Raw genomic sequence first — 22,249 nt, 5'->3', positions numbered from 1 at the left:
TGCTGAAAAAGGATGGGCAAATTATTCTAGATCCAAAACTTAAAAAGGATTATGCACATTTGCCTTAATAAAAATAATTTTGCACATTTTCTAGGTATCACTTGGGGAAAAAAATAGAATGCATTTTAGTCAAATATGATCAATAACATTAGGCTTTAGGTCACTCTTTCTTTGAAAAGGTTTGCTGTATTAAATTTACGAAGTTAACTGAAAGCATTTTGGGGTTCTGGCAAGAGAATGCACAAAGCGTTGTTGTTTAAAAACAAATACTTTGAGATAATTTTGTCCTAATTGATAGAAAGTTTCAAATATCTGTGTTGGGGGGCCAAATTTGTATCAAGTGGCTGCAAGTAGCCCCCAGGCCGTATATTGGACACCACATCAAATCCTACCTGCTCAGTGAGGTGAGGTTGAGAATGCTGGCGTCTGTGACCACTGGTAGCTGCAGCTCCGGAGTCATGGATCTCTGGGGAGACGGGCTTGAAGTCGCCACCCGGGAGTAAGGCTGCGACAAGTCGAGCGATGAGCCCCTGCTCCCTCCCACCAAGTCTCCGGGTGACTCTATGCCAGCCGGTTGGCCCGGCGAGGAAAAAGCTGCCGCAGACGTGATCCAATCCGGACCGATTTGGTGCTGCTGCATGTGACTGTGCTGGAACTTATGAGTGAGGCCATGCTGCGTTTGCTGGGTGTTGGAGAGAAGGGTGCCGCGCGGCTGGTGTTTGGGTGGAGCGGGATCACCCAGTAGCTGCAGAAGACCCCCCTCTCTCTGGTCAGGCATTTTGAACTGGCGCTCGTAAGTCTGGAGACAAGAGAAGACAAAAGAACCTCACTCTTTACTCAGAGAACCAGAAAACAACGTACAGCAAACAGCTGCAGGGGACAGACTGATAGCTCCACGAGTAAATAGAAACGACTACCATCACCATTCAGCTAGGTTAGTGTACATTTTCCATTTTGTAAGCACACTTTGAATGAGTGAACCACAGAGTTCTGATATGACATTAATCTCTATTCACAGTAAAACCGAGAATTTTAATACGTCTTTTGTGCAAGAGCAAACAATGCGCAACAAAACAAAGGCCTTGTTTACAGAGCAATTAAATTCCTGTGGCAAGAATGTTTCATGCTGTGAGAGCATGGAGGGTAGAGTTGGAGATGTTTGAGCTCACGCAGTATCGCAGTAGCTAAACCCAGCCTCATCGCCTCACCTTTCTGACTCAGACCTGGACTTCATTTGTATCTTCTTGACTGTCAATCGTGTGTCAAACAAATCAAATGTTTAACCGTGTGAAAGAACTTTTCAAAGTCATTTATCATTCATCCCTTTGACATTTCCACATTTTGTCATTGATAAACTTCTATGCATGTTATTGGGACTTTGTATGGAGAGAAAGAAAAAAAAAGTATGTTTCTTTTACATTTTTTACTAATAAAAATACAGAATTTGTGCTTACCATTTATTTCTACTCGTGCTTGCTCTGGTAGCTCTAAACTTCACATTTGACAAATTCTCAAGTGTTTCATTCTCTAGAAGTGCATAGAAAATATTTACTCAAGAAAGACTCATTACAAAAGCATGCCACGCGTTTCAAGTTATTAGTAGCAAAATATGTTGAAAACCTATCTATGCTTTTAATTTGAAACTACTTTGTGTTGGTCTAGCTCATGAAATTCCAATAAAGCACATTGACGTTTGTGGGTGGTAAGTGGCAAAAGCAATTGGTTTCAATACAGTATGAAGGCATCGTACTTAATACATAAATTACATGTGAAAGATCTCAATATGCTGCATCAGACAAGACAACCGTGCCTAATGTATTACTGCTGCATAATCAGAGCACCGCTGGAAGATGAGAAATAGAGCAGCGGATGGCCTTTGTGGTTTAGTCTGTTATTAACAGACTCAGTGTGACGCAACAAGACACTGTTCTGCTGCACAGCAGGGAGATGTAACCTAACCACAGGTTTGCCTCTCATGGTCATGCACACACACACGTCGACGCGCCAGTGCACACACAAAGACACCCTCACACTTTCATACAGTCAATTTAAGTTTTGAACGGTTTACAAAAAGAAAAGCAAAACGAGTTCTCTATACAGAAACGCAAAATGCGTACATGCAAGCAGGTGCTCTGCAAATACGTTGTGTGAATACGTGTAATGCACACACAGGGCATTTGTGCACCCTCCATTGTTCACTGTGTTAACGTTTGCTCCTGCTTTCATCTGCTCAATCCCCTCAACAACACTTCTCATGCCATCTTGTCTTCTATTGGAAGTCAAATAGTGAGAGTTGTTTCCAGAGTCTGTTCACTGGCAAAGCACAGAAACACACACACACACAACCGCCAAGTTGCACAGCGCATGAAAAAAAAAACGGAAAAAAAAAAAACACGCCCAAGCAAACAAACACTAAGCAGCGTAAATGATTAACAAAGCCAGCAAATACATGCACTTCAGTGCACACGCATGCTGCCATTTATCTCAAAGCTCACAGAGTGTGTGCATGCTCACGCACTGACACCAGAGAGGAGAGCTGGAGAGTCCAGAGAGGAGTAAGATGACAGGCACCTGATACACGCTCGCTTTCTCATTTAACCTGTCCTAGAAAACCTGCTGCTCCGGGTTAAAGAAGGGCAGCCATGACAGAGACAGATACTAAGGGGGGGGAGGTGGGGACGTCTGTTTAAGACAGACAGTCTCACACACATAAGCACCATACACATCCTCCCCACCGACCACAAAGCAACCACAGATAGATAATAAAAACGAGGAGACATGGAGGCAATAGAGGGGAAAAATAAGAAGACAAAAATACAAATGGTGCTCCACCACCACCACCAGTGCACACACCTCCCCCTTTTCCTGGTTATATTGGCACCAGTTCAGCTTTTTGTTCTTAGTTTCCTCCACCTCCTCCCCCCGCCCCGGCTCTGTGTCTCTCTGTGTGAGGCATTTTCAGGGAAAACGCACACACTGTCTGATATTCACACAGTCAGATGTAAATAACGGTCATAAAGAATGAGCTGCCGGTACTCACGGCTGTGTTTTAGTCAACAAAGTGGATCTCAGAGTTGTGCTGGGCTCTTTGTTTCCAGATAAGGTCAACGTCAGCCTCAACCTGACGGGCGTTCAGCTGAGAATAGGCACGGGCTGCTAGGAGATGGATAAAATACCTCAGTTTCATCAAACAGTTATCACTGTAGAGAGGATTATTATGTCTAATATCAATCCAAGGCCCTTTACTACTAATTTCAAAATGAACTTCAGGGAAACATCCGTGGGTTCTTATTTCAGACGAGAGCATTTCATTCCTTCCTTCAGCCACATTAGGCTCTCTCTGTCTGCAGGACTGGTCTCTCATGATACTGGCTTTTGGGCCAGTGTCAGGGACAGACTTGCTTCTGCCAGTCTGTCCCAGGGTAGCTTTGGCCACCATGTAGTTCACCATCATCAGTGTGTGAATGAAAGATTTGCTACATTTTCTTTTGATGCGCTTTGCTTTCACTCTGCACTCTGTAAGATGAACCCAACCCTTTCAAGAACCTGTTCACCTCCTCGCCTGTGGTGGCGCTGCACCACAAAACAGTGAAGGAAACGACATGAAAACCGCTGAACAAAGGATCAGCACAGCGTCCGTCTTTATGAAATGTAAACAAAAAACTCTCAAGTTTGTTTTGGATGAATCTACCGAGGATGCCGTCCTCTGTAGTCCACTTTCTGCTTTTGGAGCGGTCTCTGGTCTGCTTGGCGTTAATTCGAATTGCGTCTGAGTTTACTTCAACCGAACCGAGAAATACGTCTTTAGGCGGACAAGAGCTTGCTGTTTTTGGTCAGGGTCAGAGTTTGATTGCACGTTCACATCTCCCAAATCAGAGTTTGACTGAAGTGGACTAACCATGGTGTGAATGCACCCATTGCGTCCTTGTCCCTGGTAGATCCATTATCCAAACACTAGAGAAAAAAAATAGATAACATTTGTTTTCTTCTCTTTTTCTGATCCTTGTTGCTAGTTTATCTAACAGCGGTGAGTTTGGCGTTGTCCTTTGAATGGAAGTGTTATTGTTGTGGGGCCCAAACATCACCCCTCCATGCTCTCTGTTGCCCTTTAACAACTCTGACAGCGGGCTGAAAACTGATAAACATGGAGCTGTTGCTCCTAAGAATATTCACAATTTCTTTATGTGTGACTGTTAACCTGTAGGAGGGGGCAGCAGTCAGGAAATTAGGACATCACCACAAGCGTGGACTCTGACCTTTCAACAAGCACAAGATCTGCCTTCCCCAACCTTTCCCACTGTCATCTACAGGTCTCAACCAGCAGAAAGAAGATAAAGATCGCTGAAGCACATTCAGTCCTCAGTTCCTGTTGTGCATTTTCCTTCCTGTTGACAGTCTGGTCTGGTCCCAGATCTGCGAACACCTGTAAGACGCCGCCACTGTTCCAACATCGACTCCATAACATCTGAGCGCCCGCCGTTTCTGAGCCGCACACATTCCTCCTTCAGTGGTGATGTAACCATCAGATAAGGTCAGCACGCAGCAGCTCAGGAGGTCATAGATAATATGTGACTAAGTGCTGCAATCACCCGACTGAAAGGCACTTTGCAAATGAGTCAGCATAAATTTACGGACAGATATGTGGGCGTGCGCCTGAATGCATCACTCTCAGCCTCTCAGTGGGCTTTTATAAATTGAGATCTGATCTGAAAGTTAAATATTGCTCTCGGGATACCCACAAATGTTCCAGTAAAAATTTCCACTCCTTCCCAGACTCAAGCCTTCAGATTTTTACGGCAGATTTTATGGCATTATGGACATTTCAGCACAAAACATTTAACTAGTTGGGTTTTATTATCTATGTGTTCCACAAATAAAGAAACAACACAGAGCTGAAGTTGGCTTCTGATTCAGTGCGGCAATTAAGGGCTATTTCTCTGCTTGTTGGGATCTGGACGGATCAAGATGAGCTCAGTTTCAAATAATACTTGGACTCGCATCTGGAGAGGGACATCCGAGCTGAGCAGAGGACGTAAAGCCGCTCCAGCCAGCTGAGACTCAAACCAAGCTTTTTGGTCTGCACCCAAAATCATGTGGTGGAAAACTAACACAGTAGCGGCAGCATCATGAAGGGGATGCTTTTCTTCACGAAATACTGAAACAACACAGAGAAACATCACAATGCCTGGGTTTGCTTCACATTCTGTATTCTGTTAAAGGACTATTTCACAGCGTTTTAGCCTCTGGGGAAACCTAAAAAGTCTCTATTTCAAAATCAGAGACGGAGACAATCAGAGAAATTCTGGGATTAGCTTGTGGCAGTATGATGCAAAGTTTTTTCATGAAAATATTAGCAAGATGTTGAAGTCGGGTTTTTAATTCTGCTTTGTGGTGAAGAATTATTTAACATCTTTTTTGGGATAACAGAAAATTAAAGTAATTTCTTTTTCAAAATCTTTATGTCCCACCCAACATGTGCCCTGGAGACTGAAACAAAGATTTTTGACCTGCATGTAAGCTACTAAAAACCAGCACTGCACATCACCACCCCCACTGTGACACATGGTGGTGGGAGCATCATGCTGCGGGTACGAGTTTCAGATTATTTCCCATACACCTGAACAGAGACTGAAGACTGAAAACTCAAATACATGTTTCCATGCTCAATTTTATTTCCTCTAGCCTTGGAAAATAAATTTCTGCTTTTCCAGACTTTTCGTGATCGCATATGAACCGCGTCGTCTCCTCTCCCAGTCGGATGGCGAGCTGAAGCCTCTTCCCGTCTCGCACAGGCGGACCGATCAGCCCACTGCACTGGGAAAAGAACACCCAAAACAGGCACACCCAAATCTCAACATCCCACCACACGCACACCGGCCCACGCAAACACACACAAACACAGACATCCTCGTGCCCAGACACACACAATCGCGCTGCCCTTCAAATAGTTTTTCGCAGCCTTTTATTTGGCAGCGCGCCCAGCGGTTAGAGTGTTTCATTTTTCCTGTGTATGGAACTGGGCAGCTGTCCAGGCAAACACACAAAGAGAAAGAGGGAGCGCGGGGGGAGGGAAGAGGCGAAAGGGGAGGAGAGGAAGAGGAGGGGGGGGCTGTTAGTAAAAGAATGAGAACAGCAGAATGAGGAGAAGGGGGGGGGGGGGCAGAAAAACAAGAACAGAGGTGCCTGGACTCGTTTACCGCCACTTTCCTCTGAAACCTTATGATTGATATGATCCTGTCTTTTTCCCTCGCTCTCACCTTGTAGTCTTGGTTTTAACACCATGTAGGAACCCAACACCCCCCCCCCCACACACACACACACACCATGCCCCTGTGCACCCCCCCACCTCCTTCCTTTCACCCCCATCTCCTCGTCCTTTTCTCTTTTCTTTCGTCTATTCTGGAGCTGACCATTCTCCTCCTGTGGGAACCGCCACCCTCCTCCCTGACATGCCCGCTTCTCTCCAGCTCCATTCAGAGCGTTGCTTCCCTGTGATCTGTGTTTCTGACAGCTCCATGAACACACACACACACACACACACACACGCATGCAGCTCCTCTGCAAACAAACACCATGAATACTAACAGGGCTTTGTATCCACAGCACTTAAAAACGGGGTAGGAAGAGGCGGGAGGGGCAAGAGGGGGGTAACAGAGAGGGGAAAAAAGGAGGGAAAAAGCAGCAGAGTAGAAAAGAGGAGCTGTGGCACTGTGTTGATCTTGTGGCCACTCTCACAGGCCCCCCCCAACCCTCTCCCATTTAACCAGCCCCATTCTCTCCCCTCCACCGCCACCCTCATCCCTGTTCCTCGTTCGGTCGTTCTTCCCACCAGTTCTCCTGGGAATAAAGACTTCCATTCATGCGCCTGAGGAGACCCACAGCGGGGGAGAGAAAAGAGGGAGGAGAGGGAGAGAGGAGGGGGTGGGAAGAGGAGGGGTTGTCAAGGTGAACGGTTTGCGCATGGCTGGGATCAGACCCGCCGCTGCCTGAAACTGTACGTCTGTTTTTACTCAGCATGTTCCACTTCGACACGCTCTTCCCTACCTCAGATTCAAGTGGCTTCTGGGAATGTTGGGTGGGAACATTTGGACGTTTGGCTCTGAAGCCGAAAAGCTCACAAACTATAAAGTCCCCTCGCTAAACTATCTATATTTTCTTCACTTTTCAGATTTTGTCAAGCTACTACTTGAAACCTTGACGGGATTTTCTAGTGCCAGATCAGCAGAATGTAGGGCTTAATTATGAAGTGGGAGGAAATGGTTTTCAAAAAAAAAAAAATTTCACAGATAAAAATCTGAAAAGTGTGTCATGCTTTTATAATACTGCATTTTACTTAAGAAAAAGAAAGAAAAGAGTCAAGAAACTGGATTAATTTTAATCTGTATTGTCATTGTAACAGTTTCATAATTACACATTTTGATAATGCAACTCTAGATTTACTGCTGTCCGCCATGAGATGCTCAAAGCTTGAAATATTGTTTTATAGCCCTTATATAAACTTCCTCACAGCGCTCTCCCTGTTCTATGTGCGCCAGATCGGACGGATTTAATCTGAGCTTAAAAGACGTGCAGCTTGACTCTATCTGCTAATTAAATAATTTCTGACAACAAAAGGCTGCACTGGATTTCAATAAGATGGATCAAAGTAAATAAGGTTGAAAAAAAATGGATGTTACAATTTTTCTAATTTTTATTTGAACAAAATTTTTAATCAAGCCACATTCATTTGCGCTACACAATTAAGGCTGCTGTGATTAGCAACAAAAATATAAATAAAAAATGTAATCACATGATAACTGCTGCATTGGTCTCAACAAGCCCCTTTTCAAGAGCAATTTTGCTTACAGAAACTGCAGCATCCATTTTGTTTGCTGTGTTATGTATTTATTTTGGATATTTAAAATATCTTCCAGTTCCAGTGGTAAATGTCTGTTAGAAATAAAAGTTTATTGATCTTTTTGTACTTGCATTATTATGCCTTCATTATTAAATTACTTGAAAACGGTCTCAAAACAACAATATTCACATCTTTTTCAATAACTTTTGTGGCAATGTATCATTTAGCAAAATTTATTATCGTGACGCCTATTTGCAACCACAAAGAGTTTTGTTTTGTTCTCCAAAAACCCTGTTCTGCAGCACCCTTGATGCTACACGCCGTCATGTACGGCACATTTTGATCCTCTTAGACGCGATCAAACCCGGGAGCCTCGGCGCAGTGGTGGGTCTGGAGTAAAACGGTCCCTCATACACCCTCAGCAGTAATCCTTGAGACTGGAGTGCTCCTAAAGATAGCAGCAAACCACCAAAGAGCCTCCTTGTCACGCTCTCTTCCGACACACTGAAAAGTTGATGACTCAATTTAAACAAGAACCTCTGATTGGCTGAGCCAGAGCATGTTATTATGAGGCAGTTTGAGGTTTCCACTCGCGCCTTAATAGCACACACATTTACATACTACACAAAGTATACATCTAATCCCCACTATTACCATTAATGGCGTGTTTGGGCCTTTGTATGTGCAGCCCGCCGCAGAAAGGCACTGAGAGCCTATTAGAGTCGTTTCACAGCTATCATGTACCAATCGTTTCCTTCATGGGAGTCAATGAACTTCAGCAGAGAAACAGCACAGATGACAATCAGTACACACTCTCAACACAAAGACAACACACACAGACATTTGATACTCTGTGCAAGCCTCAAGATAAGTCAAAATTCACGTCCCCAACGCAAACACTCATGCAGCACAAAGTGTACAAACCCACAGTAGAAGTTGTTTCCATTCTCTGGGCACCATATGACCCAATCGCACCGCTTCTCTCCAACAGGAAACAATTAACAGCCAATGAGCTGCTTTAAGGGATGACTTCCTGTGTGGAATGATTGGTAATTCAAGACAGAAGCTGTGTGCTCAGATTAAACACTTCCTCTCTGCGGTCTGCAACAGCAAAGCCCCACTCACTGATTAGTTATTCACAAATTATGCAATCTAATGTATTTTATCTGCCTGTCTTAGCGGACAGCAGAGATCTGATAAGAGTAGACGGTGACCACAACCATGAACCCATGACGATTAGTTCATGTGTTCATGAGAGACAGTCTGTCTTAGCTGGAGATGTGCCATGTGGACTACAACGAAAACATGTTTTTACTCATTTATCAGTGAGTATAGTGCACAAAATGCAGGCACCCAAGAACGATCTGGGTGTTTCCAGCATATTTGGACATGTGAGTAGTCAATATACATTTTAATTATGCTAAAAATAATAGAATCAAACAATAAAAACTGAAGAAAATACCTTTTAAAACTTCACAGGCAGGCACACTACTTTAAATGAGTATGATAAGAACATTCACTACTCAGAGTTTTAAAGGTTTGTCTCATTTCAACCTTAGATTGTTTGTTTGTTGTGCTCCTGACTAGTGAACAGTGTGAGATCCAAAAAGTTGTCTGAGGACTTTAGAAAGATATTGGAGCAACTTATGAGTCAGTTATTCCACGGTACCAACGAGGAGGAGATTCAGAATCACTCCCAACATGCCCTGGTCTGACCATTCAAGCAGGTTCACCCTGAAACAGACTGAGATACTAAAATATATCTCCAAAAGCCTACAGAAGGTTTTTACTGCTGTTGATGTGAAAGTGGATTCCTCTACAATCAGAAAGAGGCCCAAAAACAATCTATCCATCAGAGGTGTTAAAGGAGCAAACCTTTCCTTTCTAAAAACACATGAAGGTAAGACAGAGGTCTGTCAGCAGGTGCTTCAGCAAACTATGGGACCATGAGTAAAGAATAGTAAAGCTGGTGCAGAACTGGACCATGAAACATAACACAAAACACACCAAACACACCAATAAATTCACACAGAATTTCATGAACGCTAAGAAATGGAAAGTCCTTTGTGTTTCCATTGCAACAAGCTCTGGCAACAACAAACTGGATTTCTGCAGAAAACCAACAATGTCATCAGAAGCTTGTGGGTAGCTTTAGGAGACCCGCAACTTAACTTAATGTTAAGTTAACAGAGTCCCTCAGTTGAAAATGCTCAAGTGTTGAACTTAGACCATAAATTAATTAATTTTAATCTGGATGAAACGAATCTAGAACTGGATCTTGTTTTGAGATAAAAAGAGCAGAATGCTGTTGGTGACATTAGTGCACCTTTTTATAGGGACGCTGAGGTTAATAATAAGACTTGTGTCATTGAAGTGTCTCCCTGGGAGGATCAAACATGAACTGGGTGAGTCATTTATAGTGACACGATGACGGGCCTTTCCACAGGGTATCTGCAGTTTTCAGCGAGTCAAATTTAACACTTTTTAAGACCTTTTTTAATGCCACCTTGAATGAAATTTAAGACGGGAAAACCTATAAATGTAGGGGATGGTTGGGAGAGTTTTCTGCATTGCAATCGGGGATAGCAAAAACTGGAATTTCTGCGGTTTGTTTGTGGCTCTTGGCAGCAGCTTTGTGCTTCTCACACTGCATATGGTTCTCTGCAGCCTTAACCCCGAAGAGCCAAGCTTTCCGCACAAAGGCAAAGGCCAACGCCATCAAGTCAATAAATTTGCACTTACGCCATGATTGACGCAAAAAAGCTCGCCAGTCACGGAACGCTATGACGACATCTGCAGGCCCCTGTGCTTGACTGAAAGAAAAACTACATTAAACAGTCACGCCTCTTTTTTTTTTCTTTTTTTTTTAGAATTAAAGACTTTTAAAGACTTTTTATGGATGCACGGATACCCTGTCTCCCATTGTGGAAAACTAGACCAGTTTAGATTTGGCTCCAGCACAATCCCTGGTTTAACAACCCCTAAATGTGTCTCAGATGGACTCTGCTGTCCACCTTTGAAGTTTTACAGTTGTGAGCAGACAGTTTCTTCCTTGATCATCTTGTGTCCTTACATGATCTTCAGCTTGCCAGCCGCAGGAAGAGGGAGAGAGTCAGAGAGGCACTGTAATGACATCCTCAGTGACAGGGAGAATGGGAAAAGTGAGACACAATAGTCTTAACCAATCAGGCTGCCTGCCTCCCCTTAGACCCCCTCTTACCAACAATAATGCCTTTGTGCGAGGGTGCGCTCCACTCGTGTGTTCACAGACACGCACGCAGACCAAAGTGAAGCATCATACACTTCCCAGCAGCCACAAAGAGACGCGGGTGAAGGAGAGCTGCAGGTCCAGAGCTGGGTCAAGGCTTAGCAGACTGCAGGAATTAAAGTGTGTGTACATGATCTCAGAAATGTCTGTGTATGCGTGTCTGCGTGTTTCTCTCCAGGCCCGGGCACATGACTGCAGCTGCCCCCTCGCTCCCTCGTCCAAACCAACACCCCCTCCTCGCAGTGGGTGAGAGGTCACACGGAGTGGCATTCCTCTCGGTCTGAGAGCGGACGAATATTTCAGAATATATTTAGTGTCTTGGTCCAAAAGAGACCGACTGAGAAGGAGACACTGAACTGGAGGGGGAAAAAAAGCAGAAGGTGGGAAAAAAAATCGCAACAGAACGGGGACAGAGAAAAGCAGGAGGAGCTGCAGCCGTGCCTGCGTGTGTTTGTGTGTGTGGAGATGTCTGTGTGGTGAAATGAAGCAGCAAACAGAAAACCCTCGTGGCTTCTTCTCTGCTTCATAAACACTGCTGTTTGTTTAGTCTAAGCCGTGCCCAGGGACAGACACTCAGACATAAGGACAGACAGACACGTCCTATTCATGCTGGGATCCACACTTAAGAGACAGAGCATAAATATGCAGCCAAACTACAGCAGGAGTACTTCACAGAGCCTGGAGAGAAGACATGTGGAGCAATAATATGGTGTTAAGTGTAAGTTATGGTTACGTTTTATAAAAGAGAAAGCCGGAAAGTCCCTCTCCGTTGTCAATTATCCACAGACTTAAAAAAAATTTCACTTTATAATTTAAATGTTTACATGCAAATTGATAAGCAATAACTTAAAGAGATATGCATGGAAATTAGCTATCGATTGAAACGATTTTCATCCAGTCGGGGAATGTTAAATATTTTGCTGAAATGTTTAAAAATTCAATCAGATGACGCGCCCAACTCGGCCAACGTGGCTTCAAAATAAAACCTGATTTTTTCATACTAAATACAATATCTGATTTTAATCTTTTTTTTCCCCCTCTCCCTTTGTTTTCCTAGAAAATAAATTACACATTGTCTAAAATATTTTCAAATACTTGCTTTTATTTCATTCTTCCCCTCTGGGAGTTGACCTGAATTCAAAGTCCAAATAAGTTCAAGCTGTAAAACATGCTTGTAAAACGCGATGGAAGGCCCTGGGTGGGCCGATATCACTCAGAAGTTCAGAAACCCAACAAGTGCAATGGCGAAAAAAGTGATTTTTCATAAATTAAATCTTCAAAAACAGAAAATTTCATAAATCAATCAAATCCAGCTCTGACTTATAAGTCAGAAGCATTTTGACAGAGATACATCGGCTGTCCATTTAAGCCGAACAGAACACGACGGATTTAGGAACAAAGGTAAAGATCTACACTCTACAAGAAAAGCAGACAATCTTTATAATCAATACTGCTACTGCTGCTATAGGACAATAAATACAGTTTAAAATGTCAACCTCAAATTGTTTTTTTCTTTGTTTTGAAACAACAAAACCTGTTCATTCACACACATGGTGTGACATCTCCTCTGTTTCTGATATAACAAATATTGACTTTTTAGGACAGTGAAATATTCTGAATGTTGCTCCTACGTGTGGAACATATCTATGCATATGTATAGAGATCATAGATCTTAAAAACAAAGTGTATCCACGGGTCAAAGCTACACAAATATTGGAAATTTGCCACACATTTCTGGTTAGCCCATAGATTCATAAAAGTACCAAGAAAAATGTTTTATTTTGAAATAGTTTTGGGGACCAAACTAGAAATACTAGCTTGGATCAAAAGAAAGGAAGGAAGGAGGAAAGAATGGTGCTGCAAACAGTGAATCACGGTGGAGGTGGTATCATGTTGTGGGCTTGCTTTGATCACAGAGTGTAAGGATTAACTGTATAAAAATTATGAAATCTTTAGGAGAAAGTTTGGATTAATAAGTGAAAACAATGTTGTTCTTTGGTACAGATGGGTATTTCTGTCAGACATTAAGTATCCTGAAGAACATATCAATAAGTGCACACACGTTTCTGGGAAAAGAAAAAAAAAAAAAATAGAAACCTTTTGAGAAACTTAAATTTTTTTATTACTAAAAAGCCTTCTGAAGACTGAAAACAAGTTGAACACATTGCAACAGCCTGCCCACTTAGGGTTTGTCCTACGAACAAAATGTGCTCAATACCACTCCTTTGTGTGTTTTGCTGTAACACTTTCACTCTGAAACACCGTGCACCTATTTCTGGAGACAATTTGATTTCAGGACCTTGTCGTTAGATTTCGGACACTTTAACGTCTTTTCTTTAAATGATTTAGAAACGTGCACACACTGAGACACACACGGGCGTGCTCCAGACAGCTGATGGTGCCATCAGATTTCACTGACAAGCGCTTGTAGTGGGACTTAGTGAAAGTCGACACTAAGCACTTGCCTCTCTTTCTCCTTTGAATCCGCAACCATTTCCTGCTCTCCCAGCACCGATTCCTGGATTCCCTGGATCTCCACACGCCGCACTTCTCCTCCCTCACATGCACACACACCCACTCACTGACCAACCACAGACGCTTGATGAAGATAATGAAGTGGCCGCCACAAGCTCAAGATGGTGTGACTCAACGTTATCTATGACCACAGAGAACATGAAACAAGGTCGTCCTCCTCATCGTCCCTCAGTGATGTGAATCAGGCTGATTCACATCTCCACAAGCCAGAATCGCTCAGCGGCGGTCCAGTGTGTTGTGCTCCCACACACATCCTGGAAAACGTCCCAGCACCGACCTGTCAACACAACAGGTCTCAGCACAACGAGCTGATTTGTCACAGAGCCATTAGCATTTCTTTAAATGCGAGCGAGCAAACGTCTCAGGTCTTTATTTAAAAAAAAACGCACCTAAAGCCGGACCGCCTTTTATAGCACGTCTGCATCTGCCGGAGAAGGAAGAAAGACCTACTGGGACCCGGACACAATAGAGAAAGAATAAGGCTTGACCTTTTGAGACCAAGTGAGGAGATGGTATGTGTGTGTCTGATTGAGAAATTAGCTACAGTTCCCACCAAATGGTCAGCACACGCACACACACGCCCACGCCTGCACACACACACGCAGACAGACAGGCATCAAATCCAGCCCTGAGGGTAAGAAAGCAAAGGCCAGACTCCAGTTGTCTCAACCCTGACCCAATCGTACAAACAACAATACAGCAGACACACACACACACACACACACACACACACACACACCAACACACTGGCTGGAGCTCAGCTATCACCTCTGCTTTTGAATGTCCAGCAGGGTCAAAGTTCACCTCTTCTTCTGCTTCCCCTCCAGCACTTCTTTGTGTGGCGGTGTGTGTGTGTGTTCACCATTACTAACCATGCATTCATTCAGTCATTCATTATAAATCCAAAGCAGTTAGAGCGCTGCTGCAGACCTCATTCAGTCAACCTTGCAGCCTGACTATGTTTGTGTGTTTGGGTTTATGATCATTACTCATATTCTAGAGTCATTAATCATCGAAGGGATCGCTATGTGAAGACTTGCCACTGTTAGGGGTCATCATCATTCTCAATTAGGCGTAGGACGACACGAGACTCTCACAGTTTCACGGTATCATGGTTTTCATACAGAAATTCAAAACAAAACTACGCAACGTTTTAATGTGGAACTAATGTCTTTGACTTTAAAACAAACAAGGGATAACCATTCAAACCCCAGCGAAAATAATATTATCAAACCTTTCTATAATGAACAAAACCATGTTGTTTACACATTTTTAAAATTGAAAGAATGCCACTGTGATGTTTAGCTGCTCAGTTAGCCAGGTTAAGAAAGAGAGATATTGATGACGATCTGTAGAAAAATACTTGAAAACTACAATAGTAGAGACCACAGCCGTCCGCCAGTACTGGAGACCACCCATAATGTTGCTCATCGATCCCTGTAACTCTACATTTTAATAATTCAAGCACCAATTAAACTGTACTATGAATTAATGTGCTCAGTCTTAGCGCTGCCACAGCAACTAATATCTAGATTCCTTCTTATGTCAACTCTTTGAAGATACAGGCAAGGAGCACCAAAGAACATCAGTGTTACGCCTGGATTGCCTGTTTGGCAAACACCACCCAAAGCATGTAAAGTAGTATGGCATGTAGCTATTTCTGCTTCATGAGCTGAATTCTCTTTCAAATATTTCAGAAAAATATTTGCAAATGGGTGAATGTTCCAAAAATAATTTGAACCCATAAACAGGGGAATCCCTGAAGACTGAATTGATACTGGGGTCCAGTGCTTTGCTTGTGCTTTCTCGGCCTAAATATGTTTCTAAAACATAATAAATACATGGTGCAGGTAACACTATCAGTTTTTGGTTGTGTATAGCTAGCATCATAATTTAATATTAAGATGATATGAGACTCTCCTCTTGGCCCAGGTCTAGTTTTGAAAAGCAGAACCTGTGACCAAGGTTAGTGCGGATCTCCAGGAAATAGATTTTAGAGAGGAAAACCTTGTGGATGTGATTGGCGAGAGAAAGACAAGTGAGCAGATTGTGTTTTGACTGGACTTTCTGAAGATTTGGGAGATACCAAGAAGCAGATCAGAGGTTAGATGCGATATGTGTGTCTGGGTGGGCGTGTGCTGGTGTGTGTGCATGGGGGTCAGACACAGATGGACAGCTGGTGTTTCCGTGGTGCTAAATCACTCACTCCCAATACCCCCCCCCACCCCCCTCCAGCTCACATGCACACAAACACATTCACATCTACCATCCCCCAATCACTAAAGGGAGACGCCCCTTAAAGCTTTCCCAGATCAGAGACTCAAAGGCTGCAAACACTGACAGCACACATCCACACACCAAAAACATCTAAATGAACAATTTGGGGGTTTTAACCAAACGGACAGACACCAGAAACAGTCAATGGGACAGTAGGGTCAGACCACAGCAGAAGTGATCATTTTATGTTTATACATATTCATAAATCAATCATGGATTGCTCTCTGTGGGCAAAGCATGATGCATCACACACACACACACACACGCACACACGCACACGCCAGCTGACACAGACGCTGCTGCTTTTATGAGCTCATCAAGTCCCTCAGGTCACCAACCGCCATCTCCGACAGAAATAAGAAAAACAACATCCACATCAAAAGTCCAAGCATTCCCTACGCTCACACGTGCACGTATTGCGTGTACACACACTTGGCGTTGCGACTGTGACAGCATTAATTTCCCTGCATGCACTTGACTAACACATAATAATCCCAAACACTGCTGGGAGAAGACCACCAAGCAACAACACACACACACACACACACGCGTGTGCACACGCAGCCAGTAGGACCACCAAGCAGAGGGGCTGTCAAGACAAGATAAGTGTGTAGTTAGCGTCAAGCTTTCGGATGCATCCACGAACACACACACACCCCCACACACAGAACAACAGCAACAACACACACAGCCTGGCCCGGACTCCTGAAAAAGCTCTGGCTTATCTTTCCCCACAGATAGCAAAATGGATTAAGAGCCACATTTGGCACGTCCAGGGAACTGGACAGATAACCAGGAAAACACTCCCTCTGACTGCAATCACCGCTCAACATGATTTGTGTGTGTGTATGTGTTTCTCTCCGAGAGCAAAAAGCAGCAAATGCTCTTTAGGTAGCTTCTGCCAAGTGAAGGCATCAAACCTGCAAACTGTGTGCCTGCATGTGCGCGGCTGCACGAGCCTCCTCCATGTCCGTAGGAGTGATGCAGCGGTTGACCCGGGATCCGATCTATTAAACCACACACATTCATCTTCTGAGCGCACACGGCGTGGGCCAGACAAAGAGCCGCGTGCGAGAGGACATCCAGCATGTGTGTGATGTCAGCTGGAGACAGAGAAGGGGAGCCCATCATACTCCGTTAATGTGGGCCCCGTCCCCTGACACAGCACGCTCGCTCTATGACGCCTCTGGTTATGGATGCCTGCTATGAAGATGATAGAAGAGTGAGATTCCCTTTTAAAAAGAGTAAATTACCCCCTTTGCACCTCCCCTTCCTGCGCTCCCTCTTTCGTAATCCTCTCACTAATAGAATAGTTTATTGTAAAAAGCAAATAATGCTCAACTGTTATTACTGACAGCTGTAAAATTACGTGTATTTCCTGAGATGAAGAGATGCAAAACCACATCTCTTCTACACTCAGCAAATTGCTAAACAGAAACACTGTCTGGAAATTGGAAGCTGAAGTAAAATGGTGTGTTAGGTATACTTGATGTAACATTGCATCCAGCTAATTAGACACAACTAAGCATTAAATTAGATTCACAATCATAATTTTTTTGTTTATCCCGAGTAAGAGTGAAGGTTTGAAAACCCAGATTGTAAGTCATGCTTTTTTTTTCATAGCTTTGCTGGTCTATCAACACATACAGATGTATTTAACCAGTTAGATTCAGCATCGGTAGATCAAAAATCTACAAACAAATTAGACATTCCCTACAAAGTTCTGAGCGGGGCTCTGAACTTTATCCAGTTCTGAGCCTCAAACTGTGAACGACTCTGTAAACAAAGCAGGGAAACCCAAGAAGTTCTTCTTTGCTTTCTTCAGAATAAAAAAGTGATAAAACATGGTGCCACAGTACTCTAGAGTGACTTTCTGGACTGGTGGTGCTGTTTACTAAGGAACTTTAGTAAACAAAGTTCTTTATTCGAAGCAGAATCGCTGAAAAGTTGTTTAAAGAGCTTCTATGCACTAAAATTTAACATCTTAAGCTAAACGTCTTATTACACTCAAGTAGTTAGTCAGCCATATTATTCTCCCAGTGTTTACAAATCCCTCATACTGTATATTGTTTGTCACAGTTTCTTCCTTTTTATACCAAGTACCTCAATTTAAAATTGGATTGGTGACATTTAATGACTGATGACAGTAGCTGAGAGTATCAAAAATAACAATGCAACTCACGAACTTCTTTTGCTCTTACTTCAAACTAAGAGCCTCAAGCATAGATACAGGGTGTCGAGCTTAAAGCGCTCACTTTAATGTCTCGTTGCAACCTTACGGTGTTCACATTTAGATTTTGAACTATAATGATATAGTCCCTTTTATGACATTGGCCGCTAACAGTCGTGGCATTCTCACAGTGCTTACAATCAGTCTTATGTGGCATAGTTCTGTTTTTTTGTTCTACTGAATACTATAAATGCCACATGAACAATTTAGAAGTGGTGGAAGCTTCTTTAATGTGTCGTCGGCTCGCCTGATGATGATCGTTAGCAGACTGTCAACACTCAACGAAATTCTAAAAATTCTTCCTAAGCGTTTTAGTTAGAGGTAGAACAAGGTGTGAAGCTTAAAGCACTCACCCTCAAACCCGGAGGTCATAATAGCAGCTTACACTTACTTCATCAGATGAAGTCATATGATAGGACTTCATATGAAAGAGTTCACTCTGAGAAGGAATACTGTGGTGTTTCGATCTCTTTACACACCTGATATTTATGTTTCCCAGTCTGCACATGCATGTTTTCTGCTCTTTAATTTACTGTCGAAGGTAATAATTATATGATCTCTATTTAAATCATCTCACCCTCTTTGACTAGGTGACACCACACAAGAAAATAACTAAAAAGAAGGCACCATTTTCATCTCTTCCTACATGCTTTGCTTCTAATCAGGCTGGCAGTCTCTCCTGTTCTCTGTCTATTAGAGGCAAATCTCCTTCTTAATGGATTTCTATTGTATCCTCCCTCAGCCCCCTCCTCTATTCACCGCACTACCACAGCTACAAACACACTCCCTCTGAGGGGGCCCCTTAACCAGGCTCTCCATATGCCTGACCTCCACCTTCTTTCTCCTCCTCTTTCCACAACCCCCTTCTCCTTCTCCTGCTCTGCCGCCGCCGCCGCTACCCCGTGCTGCCATCTGGTAGGGGCTGAAAAGAGTGACGGAAAAAGTGGAAGATGCGAGGGAAGACAAAAATGGCAGGGACAAGTGTGGAAAGAGAGATGGCTCAAAGAGATAAAGAGGGAGAGCGGGAAAAAGAAGTAGCTTCGGACACAATACAAGAGCGAGTGGAGAGGCTGTCCATCTGCTCCCCACCTCACTTCCCCTCCCCTTCTGACACACAGCCTGCCGTACACCACAAAGAGAGTATTTAACCTCGACACACACACACACACACGCAGACACACACATATCCAGGCATGCAGAGAGAGAGAGTCTCTTTAACCCGTTCCTCTCCAGTGAGCCTGCCTGGGGTGGCAGGTGATGGGTGGATGCAGGCAGACGACGTGAGGCGAGGGGCTGGGGGGGAGGGTGAGGGGTGGGTGGGTGTTGGTAATTGGAGGACGGAGGGGTGGGGATGAAGGGTTGAAACCGATCTGAACCAACACCAACACGTTCTCCCCTCCCCTCAACAAAGCTCAGAAGACACCGGCGTTTCAGAGCCGTCACTATGACAACAATCTGTCAATCATCGGCAACAGGCGGGCTTCCTAATTAGGGGGCTGATGGCGCTGGATTATGAGCGGCTGCCCAGGCTTCAAAAAGCGAGGCTCAACCCACCGTGCTTACTAACGGAGATAAACACTGACGCTCGTCCGTGCGACGCGCATCTTGTCGCGCTTTTTTTATTTTCCTGCCTGAACAATCTCACAGGCAAGTCAGAAGGTTCACTGTGTGGTTAGACGACGAGTCCAAGAGAAAACCATCAGGAACTCAGGCTGTGGAGATGGATAAGCTTTCTCTGCCAGCTTGAACTCAAAAACCACAATTTGTTTTCTTTCCAAGCAAACGCTCCAAATGTTTAAAAAAGTTAATAAACATGAACACACTACGATGTTTCCTTCCATCTTGGCCATGACTCTCCACTTACATTAATTGCAAAGATTTACGATCAACTTAAAAAAAAAAAAAGAAATAAATCTAGCAGCACATAAACCAAACTAAGACACGAGGAAGGTTTACTGTCATGCACACTCACATGATTTTTAGAAGAATGGCAAAAAGAAGCTTGCCACAACTAAGGGCAAGCAAGACCTACAGATAATGACCTTCATGAAACACGGTGGCGGCAGAATGATACTGTGGGGATTGCTGTTCAAGCAGGGACAGGAAAGCTGGCCGTGCTGCTCAGAGTAAAGGGGTACATAAAGGTCAAAGGTCACTTTTAAACCACAAACATTAATGGGTTTTATCTGGATTTTATGAGATACACCAAGATAAACAGTGCAAAACTGTAAACTGAAGAAAAATTAATTTAAAAAATCCAATTTATAAAGAAAAAGTTTATGTAGACATGCTCTGCTCTTTTTAATTCAAATGTACTTTAAAAACTTCTTAAAAACTTGTGTTCACAGACTCTCTCCATGCAGTCTGACCGAGCTTGAGCAGAAATGTTCAGTGTCTGTATTTAAAACCCAAAAGAAACAAAGTTCAGCTGTGGCTGAAGCAAAAGGAAACTCTAAAATATGATATGTTAAACATTTTGAAAGCCATGTACCTCTTTCCTTTCACCTCACAATTATGCAAACACGGCTTGAAATTGTTAAACGTTTTGGGTGGCAAAAGTTTAAGGGGTGTGAGTGCTTTTGCATTTCTCAAAGTCTTGATAAGCATTTCTTCCAACGTTCCCAATGATTCGATTGTGTCGACCAATGAAGCGCCTCAAAGAGCGTGAGAGGAAGCCGGTTCAGACGCCTGCCGAGGGCCTCTTTTACCTTGTGAGCCACTTGAGTTGGAGCGCAAACAACAGAGCAGAACACGACTCTGCAGCATGTTGACAACATGACACCGTTAGTCCTGCTGGGCCTGTCGCGCTCAACGCCGCGGAGATGGCTGTCAGGTTTGGACACACACAGCACCGTGTAGGTCAACACAGCCCGCAAACACTAGATTCCCCCAAGGACCTGTACATACACAGTGTCACATACACCAGAAACCAGTATAGGGTGGGAAGGGTGATGGGAGATGGCCGGGGAGGAGGAGGTGAAGGCTGTGACCCACAAAGGCTGATTTCATTAAAGGAGGGAACAGGAGAGGAAAGGAAACAAGCGGTGAGTGGAGGGGACCGGAGAGGTCTCCGAGTCTATGACCACAAATGGAGAGGGCAGACACCAGCTGTCACTTGCTTGTGTCAGCCCTATTCTCAGCTGCTGTGTGTGTGTGTGTGTGTGTGTGGGTGTGTGTGTGTGTGTGTGTTACTGTGTGATCTCAGTCAGTCAGAGTGGTTTCAGTTACGGCAAACTTTGACTCTTTGTAAACGTAGCTGGAGGCGACGGTCAACAAAAGCTATGGATTGAGATGTTAGGGTGGACAGAAGTGTGTTTTTCACTTAAACCCCATAAAGCGTACACAGCGTAGCCTACCTGGTGATTTATTACTGACTCTAAGTGAGTAAAGAAGAAGCAGGAGGAAAGGGGGGGGGGGACTTACCCTTTTTCTCGGGGGACCTCGTTCTTCGTCCTTGGGGCCCCGCCCTGCTCCTGCCCCGCCTCCTGTCCGCCCTTGTCGCCCCCCTTTGCCCTCTCCAGCCGGAGGTCGGATGGTCATCCTGATCTCTGGCGGGCAAATATAGTTCTCGAGGCTCTTGGGCGGCTTCTTGGTGCGCTTGGTGGTCTGGATCTTCAATTTGAGACTTCCCTCCTGGAAACTCGCTTCCTTGATGGAGAACTCCTGCTCCTCAATAAGCCCCTCCCCTTGCTCCTCCAGCCCCTCCCCCTCACTGGCAGTGCCGTTAATCACGTCATCGCCGTGCACCGGCCCGGCGCCTCCCGCCGCCAGTTGATGCTCCTCGCTGGGCCCTGCCCTGCCTCCCCGAAGGTCCGCCTCTTTGGGTCGGGCTGAGCCAACCAGGTCCCTCGGCTCCATCCACGCTCCCGCCAGAGCCAGTCAGGATGGGGTGGGCGAAGCTCTGGCAGTCGGCCAATGGGAAGATTCAGCGCAGGGGTCTGGTGGGCTGCTTGCTGCTGTCAGTCAGCTACTGGGATTGCGTCTGTTGTCCCGCAGGAACGCAGCGAAGCCAGGGACAATCTGTGAGAGAAGAGCAGGGGAAGAACACGATTAGAGGAAGAAAAGGAGCTCTGCATCTTCTGTTCGCGTACAACCTCTCAGC

The 22,249-nt window shown here is 44.3% G+C and overlaps 1 protein-coding gene across 2 annotated transcripts in view; it reads right to left on the bottom strand.

Moving 5' to 3' along the window:
* Nucleotides 1-22,249, bottom strand: part of setbp1 (SET binding protein 1) — a 51,618-nt gene that overhangs the window by 16,287 nt on the left and 13,082 nt on the right. The window contains exons 2-3 of one of the 2 annotated variants that reach the window (XM_044110931.1): nucleotides 21,571-22,167; nucleotides 393-799 (exon numbers count right to left, since the gene is read on the bottom strand). In XM_044110931.1, coding sequence (XP_043966866.1) covers nucleotides 393-799; nucleotides 21,571-22,005 — 842 coding nt within the window. In that variant the 5' untranslated portion in view covers nucleotides 22,006-22,167. Of the gene's footprint in view, nucleotides 1-392; nucleotides 800-3,040; nucleotides 3,116-21,570; nucleotides 22,168-22,249 lie in introns of those variants that run through there. The other variant, XM_044110932.1, reaches the window with a different exon arrangement.

The sequence above is a fragment of the Gambusia affinis genome, linkage group LG03 (assembly GCF_019740435.1).
Source record: "Gambusia affinis linkage group LG03, SWU_Gaff_1.0, whole genome shotgun sequence".
Lineage (NCBI taxonomy): Eukaryota > Metazoa > Chordata > Actinopteri > Cyprinodontiformes > Poeciliidae > Gambusia > Gambusia affinis.
Note: the sequence above shows the minus strand (reverse complement) of the source record. Positions and strands in the feature narration are given on the sequence as shown.